At 40.7% G+C, this 17,817-nt stretch overlaps 1 protein-coding gene across 12 annotated transcripts in view; it reads left to right on the forward strand.

The window, feature by feature from the left end:
• Positions 1-17,817, forward strand: part of LOC129170635 (nephrocystin-4-like) — a 270,848-nt gene that overhangs the window by 188,421 nt on the left and 64,610 nt on the right. For all 12 annotated transcript variants that reach the window (XR_008566724.1, XR_008566725.1, XM_054758947.1 and 9 more), the window contains 2 exons: positions 5,064-5,224; positions 6,910-7,075. Coding sequence is in view for 10 of the 12 variants with exons in the window: in XM_054758947.1 (XP_054614922.1) it covers positions 5,064-5,224; positions 6,910-7,075 (327 nt within the window). In the remaining 2 variants the exon portion in view is untranslated. The remainder of the gene's footprint in view (positions 1-5,063; positions 5,225-6,909; positions 7,076-17,817) is intronic.

Below are 17,817 nucleotides of genomic sequence, written 5' to 3' on the forward strand. Positions count from 1 at the left end.
ATTTTTTGCCAGTGGTCCTTGAATGCACCGTAGTTGTGTGCTTGAAGACAAAGTGAAAGTTTATCTGATGCCACAAATAGACTTATACTAATCCCTCGTTTGTCACAGTTAATTGGTTCCAGACCTGATCGCAATAAGTGATTTTCCATGAATTAGGATTCAATATTAATTAATGGAATGCTTTCGTCGTGAGTGCATAGAAAACCTGTTTATGACTCTCTAAATACAATTTTTACCATTTTTAGAGCCCTGTAGACATGAAATAACACCCTTATGGTCACCTTTACACTCATATTACCCAATATAGTAGATATAATGTCATGTCCTGGCATTGTGGCATTGTGGCGTTGTGGCAGCGACCCCAGGATGTGAGAGATGAGACCCAATAGCAGGTAAATATGTTTATTTCAATTAAATAATGCTGCAGCGCAGCGGCAGGATAACCACAAAACGTAGTCAAAAGACAAACAACAATGCTCCGTCAATAAGGGCAGGAAACCAGAACAAAGGCCTAAAAATGCAACATGAATCAAACTGTCACGCGGGCAAATTCATGAACCGTGACAGTACCCCCCTCAAGGACGGATCCCAGACTTGCAGGTGGAGGAACAGGCTGTGCGTCCGTCTTGGCCAGTGAGTGGACTGCGCTTCCACATACGCCCAACAGATGGTACCATCCCCCCCTTCCACAGGCGGGATGGACTGTGCTCTCTCCTAGTACCCAACAGGGGGTACCAGGCCCCCCTTCCGAAGGCGGATCCCAGATGCCGTTCACCGTGGAAACCGGAACCAGGGAAGGGAGGAGAGAGTCTTGGAGAAGGACCATAGGTTCCTCCCGCTCTGACCCCCCGGCCGGAAATACTGGTGGCTTGAGACGTGGAGCCGGGATGGGCTTGAGGCGACGTGGGGCGGGCTCTGGGGGAATCCGTGGCTTGATGAGATGTGGTAGTGGGAGGAGACCTGACGTCTAGATGTTGCATGGGGGGGCAATGTGGGAACCGGGAAGGACAGCTTGGGTTTGGAATTAATTGGAATTGTAATGCGGCCCACCTCTTAGCTTTGCACTGGGAGCAAGTCGGGTGATGAGGAGGGCAGCAGGAGCTTGAAACGCCAGTGAGGGTGCGATGTATACTTTTCCCATTCTTCTTTCACCTCATCGTTGTTCCCAAATGCTGGTGCTGGGTGTAAATGCATAAAGGTGAGCTTTGATGATGTTATATGCGTGTTGAGCGCTCATGTTCATAGTTATTCGATGTCAAGTTAATTCATGCTAGCACACTGGCTGTTACCCACACGTCAAAAACAATGTGATCATCTTCTCTCTGTAAAACAAACTCCCGGTTCATACCAGTGGTTCATTTTGTGCTTTTAATTTGATGTTGTTGGAAGGTACTTTTCGGAGACTTGTGTTCAGTGCAGTCAGAGAAGATGTAATACACAGAGCTTTTAATGTGATGACCAGAAGCATGTTGTTGGTGGGCCTTCTTTCATGTTAAACTCAATGGTCATCTTAATAAGATGTTCTTTATATTGTGTTATACTTTGTGTTTCATACACAACACATAAATAAATAGCATGATTGCAGGTTTGTTGGAATGCGAACTGGTCCGTGGATTAAAAAGGGGTTGGGACCACTGCTTTAGGGGACTGATAAGCAACATGTCTGTACAATTTGAGCATGCTTGGTTGACAAACATGGCTTGCATTGACCACAACAGCGGCACGACACCGGGCAACTAATTGTCCATAAGTCATTGACCATTTGTCAAATGATTTGAAAGACAACTGATAGGGGCATTACAGATGTCATGCTATGTCCTATTTTTTTTTCCACATAACTGTATGCAGAGGCCATTCACTTCGCTGTTGGCGTGTGCCATCACTTCATGATACAACAGTGTATTACTGTAACTTTCCTGACATTGTGGATTATTTTCAGTTTATTTCTATTGTACAAGTTGATGTTATCATTATTAACTGACATCTAATTAATTTTGTGATGTGTCTACATGTGCCCGTGCATGAGTGAGCATATCTACCGTTGGCTTTTACTGTGTGCTGGATCCAGGGAAGTGTACCACGCTCAGTCTGTTTTGTTGAGTGAATCGCGTAAGGTGATTCTTGTCAGAAATTTACACTTTTTCAGCAGTACAGCATCGTTATTGTTTCCTGTTTGGGTTTTGCCATCAGTCTCCCTAATGTCAGTCTTCAGATGATTTGTTTCCAAACAAGGCTGTTTCATACACACTCATCAGTGTGCCATTATGCGGCAACTGCCACTTGTGCATGGCAACAGTGATTGTGTTTGTGTTCCTGTGAATCTCTGGACATGACTCACTCTTTATGGTCTCTGGCTTTGCATAGCAATGGAAGAAAATGTCATGGCTTCCAGCTTTGTAAATCTACTGGCAATCATTTCAACACGATGTAATGGCATCACCATCTATTTAAAAGAAACACAGATTACCATATTGGCCCAAATATCAGACGACTGTGACTATAAGATGATTCCCATTCGCAATTCTTCTGTGTTTGTTTGCTAGCTTCCTAACAACCTTTGAGACACTTTTTTCTAGTGGGTCTCTGGGTCTGCCCATGTCACACCTGTGTGTAGGTGTGTGAGTGACAGGAAGAAAAGCTCTGAGTGACTTGGGGAGAAGTCATTTTCCTGCACCTATAGGTTTGCATGTATAAACCGTGACAGCCTTAATATAAGACTTTTTAAGACTTTGTTCTTATGACGAAATGCAATATTCTAGGGGTGTCATGAGATTAAAACATGACGATATTTCTCATTTAGAGAAAAGCTCTCTGGCGGGAAGAGGGCAACCAGCAGTCTATCAGACTAAGAGCTATGGCATCACTTCTGTGAATGCTAATACACGTAATATGGAAGTGGCAGTGCACAAGACAGGATTGGAAACGCACATTAAGTACTTTATGCACACTATAAACCTTGTAATCCTCCTTGCACAGCGTCACTCGCTCATGATGCGTGGCTTTTCATCAGAGTTCAGCAGTTGTCGCAGTGTTAATGTCCAAGCAGAAGCTGGAGTAACTCTACATTTGATCAAACTTATTTATGATTTGTCAGATCAAAATACGATGGCCGCATACAGTATGACTTCTATCAAAGCATGTGATACTTTGGGAAATTCACAAGTTCCTAGTTTGGAATTGTCCTAACTTTCCCCCTCTTTACGGCGCTGGAACTGCTGTCATTATTTTAACTTCTTAAATTTTTGTTTCAGTGTGTTGAAAAAAGTTCAACAGTTAAAAGCATCATGTTTGGGTCATGCATGCAAGGCTATAAAACATTTCAAAATGTACCTGCATTGTTTTGTGACTCTTGTAAATAAAAGGTCTTTGTCTAGTCCTATATTTTGTCACTGTAGTTTTCTTAAAAGTAATGTTAAAATATTGTCTTGTTAAAAAAATTGCATTTGCCATGATCTGTCTGTGCTTCCTTGCTTCTGAGCGTAAACATTTTCTGTCTTCTTTTTGTCTCTCAGCTCTGCTTCTGTTTCCATTGAAGCTTCCAAGCTCATAGCATGCTGGGGGAATTAATGGTCTGAAAAGAGAGCGTTCCTGGGTGGTTGGGCAGATAGACAGTTAAAAGAAAAAGGTTCAGAAGTAGCTCATGAAAAAAGCACAGAAGGAAAAAAAACACAGTCATAAACATCGTTTTGGTAATAATAATCAATTGAGATAAAAAATCTTGGCCTGCTGATGTAAATTTTGCAAAAACTAAAAATGTACACTGTACTCCATAGACATGCTCTATATATTAGGTAATATACCAGATGTCAGTGGACAACCCAACTCATGGTGCATTCGAGACTTCTGCAAAGTCTGAGCTTCCCCAGTTGGAGCATACAAAACTTGAAAGCCGATATTTGTAATGAGAAAAATTGTTTGGAAATCCAAACTTTGTAGAGGTGTAGCACCAAGTAGGAATCCATTCAATTTTGGTGAGGATTTGGATGAAGAGGCTAATACAGGAATTTATTGTCACAGTTAAATCCTTTCTTGAACTTTTCTCATTTCCCTGCTATGTCGAAAAATCTTGCAGCGTTTCCACCAAAATTACCTGGGTTAAAAAAACAGACTTTCACCAGTGTCCAAACTTTCCCTCAAAATATGTAGTCACGCCGCACGGTGGTCTAGTGGTTAGCATGTTGGCCACACAGTCACAGTCAGGAGATCGGGATGACCTGTGTTCGAATCTCCGTTGGGCTTTTCTGTGTGGAGTTTGCATGTTCTCCCCGTGCTTGCGTGGGTTTTCTCCTGGTACTCCGGTTTCCTCCCACATTCCAAAAAACCTGCATGTTAGGTTAATTGGCGACTCTAAATTGTCCATAGATATGAATGTGAGTGTGAATGGTTGTTTGTCTATATGTCCCCTACGGTTGGCTGGCGACCACTCCAGGGTGTACCCTGCCTGTCACCCGAAGTCAGCTGGGATAGGCTCCAGCATAGCCCCACGACCCTAATGAGGAGAAGCGGCACAGAAAATTGATGGATATGTAGTCGCGATCAGGGACTTTCAGACTTTTGAGGGTGTTCTCTGTGCTGAATAACACTGATTAGTAGACACAATTGTAGTGTTTCTATTCACCGCCCATGTTTAAGCTGCAAACTTGTTTTAATTTGATCATTTAGAAAAAAATGTTTGAGAAAAAAAATCAGACCTAACTGTCTATTTACATGGCATCAGTGTAAAAATATATCACTCCACTGATTTGAATAAATTACCTTGAAGTTGTAGGTGTAGTAGAAATGCAAACCACACAGATTACCAAGAATGATTTTACTGAGGTAAAAAAGTTATTGGTAATAAAAGATTCTGGAAATGTTTTGGGGACTTTTGAGTCAGAATGGCATCAAAGTAAGGGTCCACCGTCAGCGTTACATGCATCTTCCATTAACAAGCAACTGTTGTTTTTTCAGAGTTTTGACGCAATTGTGATTTTGTGGAGGTCTTCGCTCTACTAAGTTACATTCTAGTTAAATGTGGTGATTCAAGTATTGCTCAAACAACATATCTAATTCTCCTCATTCAGAGTCTCCTGGCCTGCAGGTTCAGTTCAGAGTAGATGACAGCTTTCTTAAGCCAGGAGAGAAACGTTGGTTCCTTCGCTACCTGGCCCTTCACACCATGCACATCGACATCTGGGACAGTGACTCATTGCTGCTCATAGGTTCAACTGCTGTCGAGCTCAAGGTAACCCGGTCACATCTGTGAGCCAATGTAGGGGGACGACTACTTTGTTATGGAGCTTTTATAACAAACTCTTCATTCCGATTCATCCTGTTTTTTTAAGCGCAAGAGGTAAAGCATAATTTAATTTACGATCTATTTTCACACCCCATCACAGCAGTGCAGTTCATCCATCCATCATAGATTCATACAACATTTGCAAAGTTGTAGATTTTATAGGGTGAGCCTAATGTATCGTCCTATTCAACCTGATTGGGATTTCAACCCGGTCCCCTTTACCAAGCGCCAGCACTAACACTAGAACTATAACATAATTGCCATGTTGCTACAATACTATTATTAATAACATAAGAAACACACTTAACTCTTTATGGTGAAGAATACATCTTCACCGATATGCCTGATTTGCTGTACATTTCTGCTACAAACTTCGGGCATTAGTAACTTCCACCGATGATAGCCAGATTTGGTGCTAAGCCAAATGTAGCAAGCATAAATGGATCCTCTCTGTAATAAAGGCAAGAAACTAGCTAAAATAGAAAAAGATAGATACAATTATTAATAAAACGAACAAATACCTGTATATAATGAAACAGATGAAAGGAATACAGAATACAGGATAAAGGGCTCAGACAACTCCAAACCTCTACAAAACAACATCATCTGAATGATTATCTAATAACATGACAAAAACAACTTTTAAATAAAATACATCTACCCAACAGAGATGTCATTTTCTCCATCTAGTCTGTCATTGTGGGCGTACCTTGGCTTGTCGAACAATTTTACCGTGATCTGCCAATCAGAGGACGGAATAGCTGATGTTATTGTAGGCTAGCTAGCTGGCCCCGTGAGGCGAATCTGAAGCCTGATTGGTTAAGTGGAGGGAGAGAGATTGTCCAGAAAGCGGAGGGTTTCCGATTCGAATCCTGCTTCCTCCATCACTGCTGTTGTGTCACACATGGATGCTTCACTGACCAAGACCCTTACCTATGACTCGGTGAGTCGGATCTCGCTTTCGAGTTTTGCACGATGGCTGCCCACAGTTAAAGGCAGACTAATGTGGGTACTATATGCAAAAAAAAGATCTCACCTCACCTCACTGCTAATAGTGGCTAATAGTGTTTAAGTAAAATCTCCTAATTCTGAAGGCCTTGGGCAGGTTATATTGACAAGGCAACACAAAGAAGCTGAGATGTGATGGGACAAAAAAACTTGAACATACACATACACCCCTGGAAGCAGTGCAGCCACACACTGCCACATGAAAAATAATTTTAGAGTAAATTTTAGGGACAATTCAGAGTCTCGAATTAACTTAACATGCATGTTTTTTGGAATGTGGGAGGAAATCGGATCTTCCCGATCTCCTGACTGTATGGCCAACATGCTAACCACTAGGCCACGGTGCGGCTTTTATATATATATATCTGTGTGTACAGTATATATACAGTATGTATATATATATATATATATATATATATATATATATATATATATATATATATATATATATATATACAGTATGTGTGTGTGTGTGTGTGTAACTTTAAGATAAAATTTTACAATTTTAAAACAGGTAAATTAAATAGTTTTTGTATTTAATCATTATTTTTTTTTCCACATTAACACTTGCAACCATTGTTGTTGTTTCTGTTTTTTCCTGACTTCCTCTTTGTTATCTCCAGTACATGTTGCGGCATGGTAAAATGGCGGTACAAGCCCTGCATGAGGTGGAGGTTCTGACAACCGATTATGTGGGCGAGGACACCCTGCAGACTGGCAATGCCTCCAACAACCCGATCGCCGCCACCATTGTCCGGGGTCGTTTGCACATTCGCACTGGAAACATCGGCAAGTATTTTATGACAATTACTAATTGCTAACATTGTGTTTTACATTCAGATCATCATGTATCAAGTCGATTTCTTGCGTATGGTTGGTAAATGGCGTGGGTATCCTCTGCTGATGAAAGTGTACAAGGTTTCACAGCAAACACTGTGCTAAACCTAAATATTCTTACAGTGTGTGATACTTCTAATTCACCCAACTTGTTAGCTCCCTATTTCTCTCCTTGTTTTGTACTCATTCATTGTGGGCCTGTACAGAGCACTGGCTGCTGACAGTATCTTTTCTTCGCCATGCATCAACCGTTGAATAGATACTCCCTCTCATAAACAACGCATCACTCTGGTCCGCCTCAGAAACGCTGCTGAGTGCCATTGTCAGGGCTACATATGCCAGCACTTTCTCATTGTACTTATCACTCAAAGCAGTTTGAGAGTGCAATGGCTTATTGGATGGAAGTGGTGGCGAAAGGCAACATATAAATTCGAATCAATGATTGGATATCCATCAGGCGGTCTGGCGGACAGTCTGAATCAATTTGGGAAAGGGAGGAGGCAAGTGGTTTTCTTTGTTTCTTCTCCCTCCCTCACATTTTCTTCCCACTTTTTATCAGACTGTTTGCTCTTATTCATCTAAATTGTGCTTTTTTTGCCTCCACTCACCTCCTCTCTCCAACCCCTGGAGGTGTTTTGTCATCAGGCTATAATGAATTGTCAACTCTTATTGGGTGTGTGGATATGGGGTAAAAGGATATGAAACACCTTCATTGTTGCTTGAAAATTCTCTCAAGAAGTTACCCACAGAGTGAGATGGATGTGACGTGCTGAGGCTCAGGCAGAGAGGAAATCAAGTCACTCACACGTGCCAAGGAAGGTGAGCGCTCATGTGTCCATGCTGACATATAGACAGACAGGTGTAGCCGAGCATGGGCAGCTTGTGTGATGAAGCGGGAGGATGGAAATAGTTTGCAAAAGAACGCTAATATGTGGAAACCTTATTTCCTCTGTGATGTGTTGGTGCAGCAGTCTCTCTGTGGATTTTTAGAATTTTAATACCGCTAGCTTCACTCTTCCTGAGTTAAAAAATGTATATAGATCAAACTAATACCAGTTTTCCACTGTCACAATACCTGTATGGTTCTACTTTGGCAGATGGGTTTCCACTGAATGCTTCACGACTTACCCAAAAAGCACTGGTCACAAGTGTGGCCTGTACATCTTATCTCCTTGTTGGAGCAGTCTTACATGTTAGAAAACGTGTCTTTGTTCCATACATCAACATTTTTAATTGAAAAAGTTACTGTCAGGCTGTCACTTTTAGATGAGAAATAGTGGCACACTGAATATGCTTTTTAATTATCACCGAGTTGGTTGGGGATTGACAAGTCATTAAATGAATGACGGTATACACTGAAAGGCCGATTCATTTCTTCTATTAAGCAACTTGTATGGAAGAACCAAGAGCAAAATAAAAGAGAAGTAGCTTTATTTGAGTAATAATCGGTAAAACATGAGTGTATAAAAATATGATGACAGTGCGCCCCTCCCTTGAAACTGATCACACATACTGTAGCTTCATTGTCATCATCTGATCAAGTTACGTGGGACCTTTGGGTGAAATGGAGGTAATGAAGTCATGATGGCTTGGTGTAATGAATCAGTGTACAGAGGAGGCATTTTCATACATTTGCCATTGTATTGGGAAGGGTATGGCTGTATTGCAGTATATGGTAGCACTGTATACCATTACAAATACATGTGATCATTACTGTTGAACTGACACTTGAGATCATGTATTTACATCTTGAAAAGTGCAAAGTAGGTGCTATCAAAGTATCCTTGATGACTAATGGTGCCAAAAAAAAACTGAAGTCAATTACAAGTCAATAGAGAAGATCAAAATGTGTATAATGCTGTATATAATTATTGTTTCCTCAAATACAATGGCAACTCAAAATTCAAACACAATTCATTTCAGGACATTGCTGAACCTCTGATTTCCATTACCATAAGAAATAATAGTAATAAAAATAATCAGTTTAGGTGTCAAACTTGGGCCACACGGTGGTCTAGTGGTTAGCATGTTGGCCACACAGTCAGGAGATCAGGAAGACCTGGGTTAGACTCTTCGTTTGGGCATCTCCGTGTGGAATTTGCATGTTCTCCCCGAGCGTGTGTGGATTTTTGTCAGTTTTTGTACATTTCAAAAATATGCATGTTCACTTAATTGGCGACTCAACTGTCCATAGGTATGAATGTGAGTGTGAATGGTTGTTTGTCTATATGTGCCCCGCGATTGGCTGGCGACCAGTCCAGGGTGCACCCCGCCTCTCGCCCAAAAGTCAGCTGGGATAGGCTCTAGCATACCCGCGACCCTAATGAGGATAAGCGGCATAGAAAATGGATGGATGGTGTCTTGTAATCATAAAACCTTGATTAACTTGGGATGCGTACTGAATCTCTGCATTTTAATGGCACACTTGCTGATGTAAATGGCAGTAACCGAAAACCTAAATGGCTATCCGTGTCTCATTCCAGTGCTATATTTAGGCGGAATCAACCCCCTGCAGCAAGTGCTTCAAGGTGATATTGATGATAAATAAACTGTTCAATAATTATGTTTTAGCTCAAGATAACAAAATTAACAGAATAAAATAATATTGAGATCCAATCCGATCTTTAGGATTGGCTGCCGATCCACTGTATTTTGACGATCAGATAATATCAGCTTCCGCCACGAGATCGGGACGATCCGGTTGCCATATCACGTTTGTAACTCTGGGCCACACTCCAATATGGTAGGTGCGGTAATGCACCTCAAAGCCGATTGCCACTCGACTCCCGCCACCCGCAAGAAGAAGAAAATGCAACACCACCATGCATGTCCGTGGTGTGCCGTGGTGAAGATAGTTTCATGTTGGATGTTGGGTATTTGGCTCCATAGCTACAGTGGTAGTTTCCCTCTCACTGTGCCCGAACTGCTGTGTCATTGTGCTGGGAGCTCGTATGCAGTGGCAGAGCTACATGGTGGCCGATGGTGGCCGTGACCACCCTTGGTCGCTCTCCGCCCACCCCACTGGCCATCTAGACATTTCAGGTATCAACTTATTGCCACCTCGATGTGAGTAATGGTCCCACTTTGGCCACCCCAATGAAAAAATTCTGGCTCCGCCACTGCTCGCATGGAAAGTGCTACTCTAACCGCTGGTTGTTTATACTAGGGACCATCAATAAATGACTATTGCGCTGAAGAAAAAGTCATATATTCTAAATCACACCACAAATTTATCTATAACCATGTCAAATGATTTGTCCTACCCTAAAAGTAATTTGCACGTGTTTTTTTTTTAATTATATGTTTTATTGGATGGACTTTTATTGGGTCTTTTATTGAATTAGGGACCTGACCTACAGAGGTTTGTTACAAAAGCCAAACAATATTGCTGGTCATGCTGTGTAACAAAAAATAAATTCAGCAATACATTAATCCCTCGCCACGTTGCGCTTCACATTTTGCGGCTTCAGTGCTTCACGGGTTTTTCCAAAATATTCATAGAAAAAAAACAAAATCATCACCTAGCATCTTCCCTTGTTGTGTCTCGCCAGTCTCATCCACGCTGTTGACTGGCTAGCATACTGTATCTTGGTGTTGTGTTCGCGATAACTTTTTTTGATTAGTTAAGCCCTTACAATGCCGCTTCAATAACCTTCAATATGGAAACGAGACGTGTGGTAACTCGGCGTAATAAGAGAATAGTGAAAGTGGAAGCTGCATTGGCAATATGGATTGCTGATTGCAGGAAAAAGACAGTGAGTTTGGACACTAATATGATCAGGACAAAGGCAAAAGTTCTCTACGATCAAATCTTGCCCGATGACGACAATGAAGAGGCTGAAGAAGGTGCTGACGAACCTGACCAACCTCAAGCCAGTACTAGCGCTGCCAGGAGTGATTCGCCTCCTCGAGTCTCCGAGTGAACCTAAAGCCTCTACGAGTAAAGTGAGAGCCACTCCTCCGCCACCAACACATTGCCTCTCTCCGAAGGCAATGTTGATGAATGTTTTAGTTAAAGATTTACGTAAATACATGTACTGTTGTAATCTTTGTCTCAAATATGTTAAGTATAACTACTGTTTACATATTTTAAACATTCTGGTACCCATATACACATACTGTACATGAAAATTCCTGTGGGGGGGCAAACCCTACTTTGCGGTTTTTCATCTTTTGCGGGAGGTTCTGGTCCCCATTAACCGCGAAAAACGAGGGATTACTGTACTTTGGTTGCATTATGTTTAATGCTTTGAAGAGCTATTTTTCTAAGCATATTCAATTCCACAAATTCATGTTTGTAACAAAAGCTTATTATTTAAATCAAACTAGAAAAAATTGGATTGGATCGGAAGCCATAAAATGTGGATCGGGAGATCCCTAAAATAATACAAATAAATATCTTTATTAAATAGAAATCTGTCCTGCTCAACTTAAAACAGAATCAATTGAGTGTCCAGGTTGTAGGGGTGTCCAACTTCCATCACTATTAGAGCTGTCAACTATTTGCGTTTTATTTATTACTGGCAACATTTAAATTGTACACTGATTTACTTATTTACCAAGCAGATCTCCACTCGAACAGTGTGGCCATCGTCTTTATGCTATTTTGCGCTCATTTGTCATTATATAAAGGCATAAAGTCTGAATTGAACAGTTATATTAAGCAAATGGGCCATTCCACATAATTTCAACCAATGGAGGGGACATTTGCCTACCACACCCCTCAGATTTTGTTATTATTCACATAAAATAGTCTCTATACCATACAAACCAGGATGTACATGCGTAGACCATCAGTTTATTCTGATTGTTTTACTCCTAATGTATAAACACACAATGTAAATGTTCTGGGGGTGTAAAATCACTTTGAGTGACCATGCAGGTCTGGATACCACGGATTATTGTGCTGACCATCTGGCATTTGACCTGGCATTGAATCAACTTTGCCAGACATGCCAGGTGTTTGACTACCATATTTTAGAAGACATCAACTAATCTAGAGGAGAAGCGGTATAGAAAATGGATGGATAAACTAATCTTAAACTAATCACTTCGCATGCTTGGCCTTTTGGTGCCAAGCGACTGACCCTTCAAATCCAATTGAGAAATGTCAACATCATCTCGTTAAAAAGGTCTTCAGCTTTGAAATAGACAGAGGTGACAGACAAGTTGGTGTCTTGGGTAAAATGCAATGTTCAGAGTCACACAAAGAAATGTTAGCGAATATTTGCTCAGGGTGTGTTGATCAGTTGATAGTCACCTTAATTAGGCCATGTTGCCAGTGTTTTGACACCTTTTTTATAGTGCGTTTTGGGGCTTCTTACTCAGCTTTGAAAATGTACCAGACTGAAGAATTAATCGAAGAATTTTGTGTTGCTTTAAACCCTATAAAATGAGATTAGCAGTCCAGCGATTATATGTCAATCATGACAGAAGACACACTCTCCTAGGATTACCCTGTCATAAGACAGGTTTTGTCGGAGTTATTTCAAATTTGTCCAAAGGAGATGTAGACTTGTTGGTCTGGAGGAGTGGAGTACCTGCAGCTGACCTAACTTCCAATCCAGATGTGACAGTGTGTTATCATCACCATGAGGTTTATTTACAAAGATATGAAGATGACCAGAGACAATGCTGTGATCCTTTTTCCAGTCACCGGAAAAAGTCAGGAAGTACTTTGATTAAACCTGAATTATATTATCTTTTTCATCACTTGTCATAAAAAATAATGGTTTAGTTGTACAAGGCATTAAAATGGATCAATAAACTGAAGAAACAAGGGTGGTCTAATCATTTTTTGAATGACTGTATATGACTATAGATTTGAATTCTGCATGGAAAAAACTACCCCAAGGAGCAAAGTTAAGGTTGAGCTAGCACTACTATTTTGGGAGAAAATAAGATTATATTTTAAGATAAATGGGCGTGGCCACACGGTTGCTAACGGCAATGCAAAATATTCAGTCCTTAATTACTCTCTTAATAATTGGAGTTTTGAAAAAAATATTTTTGATTGTTGGTTCGTATGGTATATAGACTATTTTATGTGAATAAGAGCAAAATCTGACGGGGTGTGGTTCCACCCATTGGTTGATTTGAGTTGGAATGGACCAAATATTCTTTGACCCTTTCTGAATTACTCAAAACCAGCTTGTGAGATAGGAGACTCCTGTGATAGTATCACCACCATAAGGCTGGACACACATGTGTTTATGTTCATTAAACAACCACACACAAATCGTGTTTTGAGGATAAGACAAGCAAGTAAAGTTGTTCAGTGACACTTGAAAAAGTTACTACGTACCCTATGAATGTGATATCCACTAACACAAACGAGCTCTGAACTAACGGCAGTGCTTGTTTGATTTAAAAACAAAATATCACTGTGGTAAAAAGTCACATTTGGAGTCTGAAGACCAGAAGCTAGGCGGATAACGCTGGCTAGCAAGCTAGCTAGCTGCCATCAATGCAAAGTGCAGCCAGTGACAGCTAGGCAAAGCGTGTAAACAAAGATGCAAGAATAGTCGGACAGAGATAGGTTTGGTAAGGGAGTGATAAAACACGCTGGCATCGATTGGCGTAGCATATGTCAAGCTCAACACTAGACGTGTCATTTTGTTGTTTTTTTGTTGTTTTTTTTTTACTGAAATCGGCCGGTATTTAACAATGGCCGATCAATCGGAGTGTAACCCCCGCTAAAGGCACTGTAGCTCTGGGTGGTGCAGGTCTCCTGAGCTCTGCGTTGTTTATTTGTGGTAATGAACAGGAGACTTGGAGCTTGTTGCAGACAGTGACACCGTTTATTTCCTGGTGTGGGACAATGTGCACTGGTCAATACCGTGAAGCTTGTGACAGACTCGGGTCACAGGGCTAATGAACTAACATTAAACATTAACAATGTTTAGTTACATAAACGTTACGTTACATAAACAATAATAAGCACGTACCTGGTGTGAGACAATGTGCACTGGTCAATACCATGAGGCTTGTTACAGACTATAACAGGGGTCACCAACACAGTGCCCGCAGACACCAGGTAGCCCCCCAAGACCACATAAGGTGCCCGCAGGCCTGCTTTTCATTCAGGTTTTCATTTAATAATGTGAGAACACTAGAAAGAAAAGTATTCTGAAACATAAAATGTGAGTTGTGGATACCAGCATTTTGTGAATATTTTGGTAAAACAAACATATTTGATTTGTTTGGGTCGAAATAAGGTATGAAAATCATTTCTACAAAAATGAGTAGCTCGTGGCCATTTTCATTTTCTAAAAGTAGCTCTCGCAAGAAAAAACGTTGGTGACCCCTGGACTACAATGACAATGAGTTACATTAGCTTCGTAGGTAACCATACAATTGCATAGAGGAGCGCTCCTCAACTCACCTCGGGTCACAGGGCTGATGAACTAAAGCTGTAATGACACTATGCCCTATATATAGCCCACCAGTGAGAGAGGGCGCTATTGAGCTACTCCAACCCGTTAGAACAAGTGGAATCACAATAATCAAAGTAAGCCTGTAACAGGAGCATCCCTAGTTTATATTCATTATTGTTGTGGAACTGTTTGGCTTTCATTAAGTGATATGATACTTTGCGACTGCAGGGGGAGCCGAGGTGCAAAAACAGCTTTAAGAGTAGAAATCTGTCTTATCTGTTAATCATTGTCACAGACATGTAGCTAGTTCATAACAAAACAGTTTTCATGGGTGGCTTTCTGATGGAAAAGTGATCTCTCATGCTGTCCTGTCAAAGTTTCTTTGTGCAACATACTGAAGCTATCTACGGCTCCTACTAACATATTCTTTATAATGTCTATTTTACAGTGTGCTAGATATGTGCTCCAAGGGAAAAGTAGTCTTATGTGGAATCATTTTATTTTTGCTTAGAATTGTGTCCATAACCTTCCTCTCGCTCTGTCAACACACTTGGATAAGCATGCACTCATGCACACAAGTAAACAGAAAGCATATATCTGTCCCTCCACAGTAGAAAAGGCAGCTTTCTCCAAACATCACATTGCTCCTATCTGCAACAGCCTGATAAGCTCTGGAGAGCCTGAGTGCCTCAGCAGAAGAGAGCATAGAGAACCTACTGGAAGCTGCCTCAAGTGAAGTGAATCAGTGAAATTTACTTACAATTAAGGCTATCTTGGGGACCTCCCTGAGGGGTACATGTATACAGTAGTTTGTCTTACTTACTAAAAGCCGTTTCTGTCGTGTAAAGGCCTCACTTTATCAACCTTGCCTTAAGCCCATAGTTGACAGAGACAATCTGCCTATTCTGAAAGGTCAGTGGCCTGGAAGATGGAGGCAGAAGAAATAGATTATTTCAGACTCCTTTGAAAACCCTTGGTGCTTGCTTCCATTTGTTCTTAGGCCAGTAAATCGGTGGTTTGTTGTGGCTTTAACCTCAAGAACTGCCAGGAGAGCAAAGAGGGGCAGGTCACAGGGTGGCACTGAATGTGATTATTCTTATGCAACAGTGCAAAGTTGCCAAGAAATTTGACAGAGTTCAGCCCCTTTTTATTTTGTGTCCCATTACTCCTATACTTGCAGGAGGAGAAAAAGCTGCTCCGAGGTGTCTTTTCTGAAGCACAAAGTGGGAATACACTCCTGATCAAAATCTTCAGACCAGTTGAAAAATTGCTAGAATTTGATTTTGCACATTTGGATCTTCATGAGGTTTTAAGTAGAGCTACAATATGTGAAAACAAGCCGTTTGACGACCCTGCACCACCTGAAGCTTCAGTGTTCCACTGAATGAAAAAGCACCCCAGACCATGATGGACCCCCCCCCTCCACTGTGCCGGGTAGAAAACATCTCAGGTGGGATCTCCTTGTCATGCCAGTAACGTTGGAAACCATCTGGACCGTCAAGGTTACATTTTTTTTCATCAGAGAATAAAACTTTTTTCCACCTTTCAATGTCCCATGTTTGATGCTCCCTGGCAAAGTCTAAACGGGCAGTTTTGTGGTGTTGAAGGAGACGAGGTCTTTGAATTTGTGTTTTGTTTTTTAAACCCTTTTCCCGCAGATGCCGTCTGATGGTTATTGCGCTGCAGTTGGCACCAGTAAGGGCCTTAATGTGGGTGGAAGACCGACCTTTGTCTTAATGGACAGCCAATTGGATCATTTTTTGCGTCTACCACTTGACTTTTTTGTTTCATAGTGCTCAGGATCTTTAAAAAATTGTAGAATGACTGATTTACTGCACCCAACCTCAGCAGCAACGGCACGCTGCGAGAGGCCTTGCTTGTGCAGCTCGACAATCCAACCATGAAAAAGAGAAAGCTTCTTAGCTTTAGCCATCAGGAGGGTTAAAGGATAAACAGCCTATTTCAGTTTTTTTTTTTGTTTCCAAATGCTTTTTGTCTCACTCCCCCTTCTTGTTTTTGCATATTGTAGCACTACTTAAAACATCATTAAGATCCAAATTTGCAAAATGCAAATTCTAGCAATTTTTTAACTGGTCTTAAGATTTTGATCAGAAGTGCGTGACCGCTGTGATCCGAATATAAGCTATGGAACTTATTTCCCTTGGAAAAACTCACAAAAAACTGTTCTTATATTGGTGGCTAGAGATTTATACATGCAAACCAACGGGGGACGGCAAATGACTTATCGCCACACAAATCAACGCTTTTTTTCCTGTCACTCACACTAGTGACCTGTCAACACAGACTCACTGGAAAAAAAGTGTCTCAAAGCTTGTTCGCCAGTTAGCAAACAACAGGGCTGGTGTTATGCTAATGCTAATTTTAAGTGATCGTGATCAGCACCAGAGAAATATGATATCCTTTTTTTAGTACAATTTACTAGTTGTCAGTTCCCTGATATTGAAAACATGATTTAAAAAAAAAACATTGATTTTGTTTAGTTTTTTTAGGTCATTGATTTTTTTTCTTGAAAAAGAGGGGAGGTCTTATATTCATGGTCATTTTATATTCGGGTCAATACAGTATTATGGAGTGGGATTTGGGAATAGGTGTATTAATTGATAGTAAAAAAATTACGTTGATGGTGGGAAATTGATTGACGTTCAATGTCATCTTGACGCAATTGAAGCAAAATAGACTGAACAACTTGGCTGCAACCAGCAGAGGCGCTGTTGAATCAATCTTAAGTAGTTTGTGTTACAAAGAAGAACACATGGCGTCAACTATGAGAGGCTGAGGTACAAAACACGCAAACCTCTGCTATGACACTTTATTCTGAGCGGTACCATTTACATGATTTCAGAGAATTCAGATAGAGAGATTATTTAATTAATCAGTGTGATGTTGATGTATTGATCTTATACCGTGAGACAGTAAGCTGTATCACAATATTGCTATTTGTTATTAGTAATTATTTATTAGTAATTACAAGATGGAGTAATTTTGGGCTGGTCGTGTGACAATTATGAAGACATCAGTGCCAACCTAGTTAGTTGTGGCTATTAAGTCTTCTATGGTGCAAGATGGTTAATTACACTAGAATGATTAAATCTGAGGATTATAATTTGGTTCATTATTAATCCATTTGTTTTATTATGGACAAATAGTGCTTGATGTTCATCATATTCCGTCCTTTGCGGACATCATTGCATAATTCCATTAATCACCAAAACAATTCAGTGCACACAAGAAATAAACTGAAAGGGCCCATAATGAGTCATTGAGGCTTTGCGTCTCATTGTTATATTATGGATGGGA

Source organism: Dunckerocampus dactyliophorus, chromosome 1 (assembly GCF_027744805.1).
Source record: "Dunckerocampus dactyliophorus isolate RoL2022-P2 chromosome 1, RoL_Ddac_1.1, whole genome shotgun sequence".
Classification (NCBI taxonomy): domain Eukaryota; kingdom Metazoa; phylum Chordata; class Actinopteri; order Syngnathiformes; family Syngnathidae; genus Dunckerocampus; species Dunckerocampus dactyliophorus.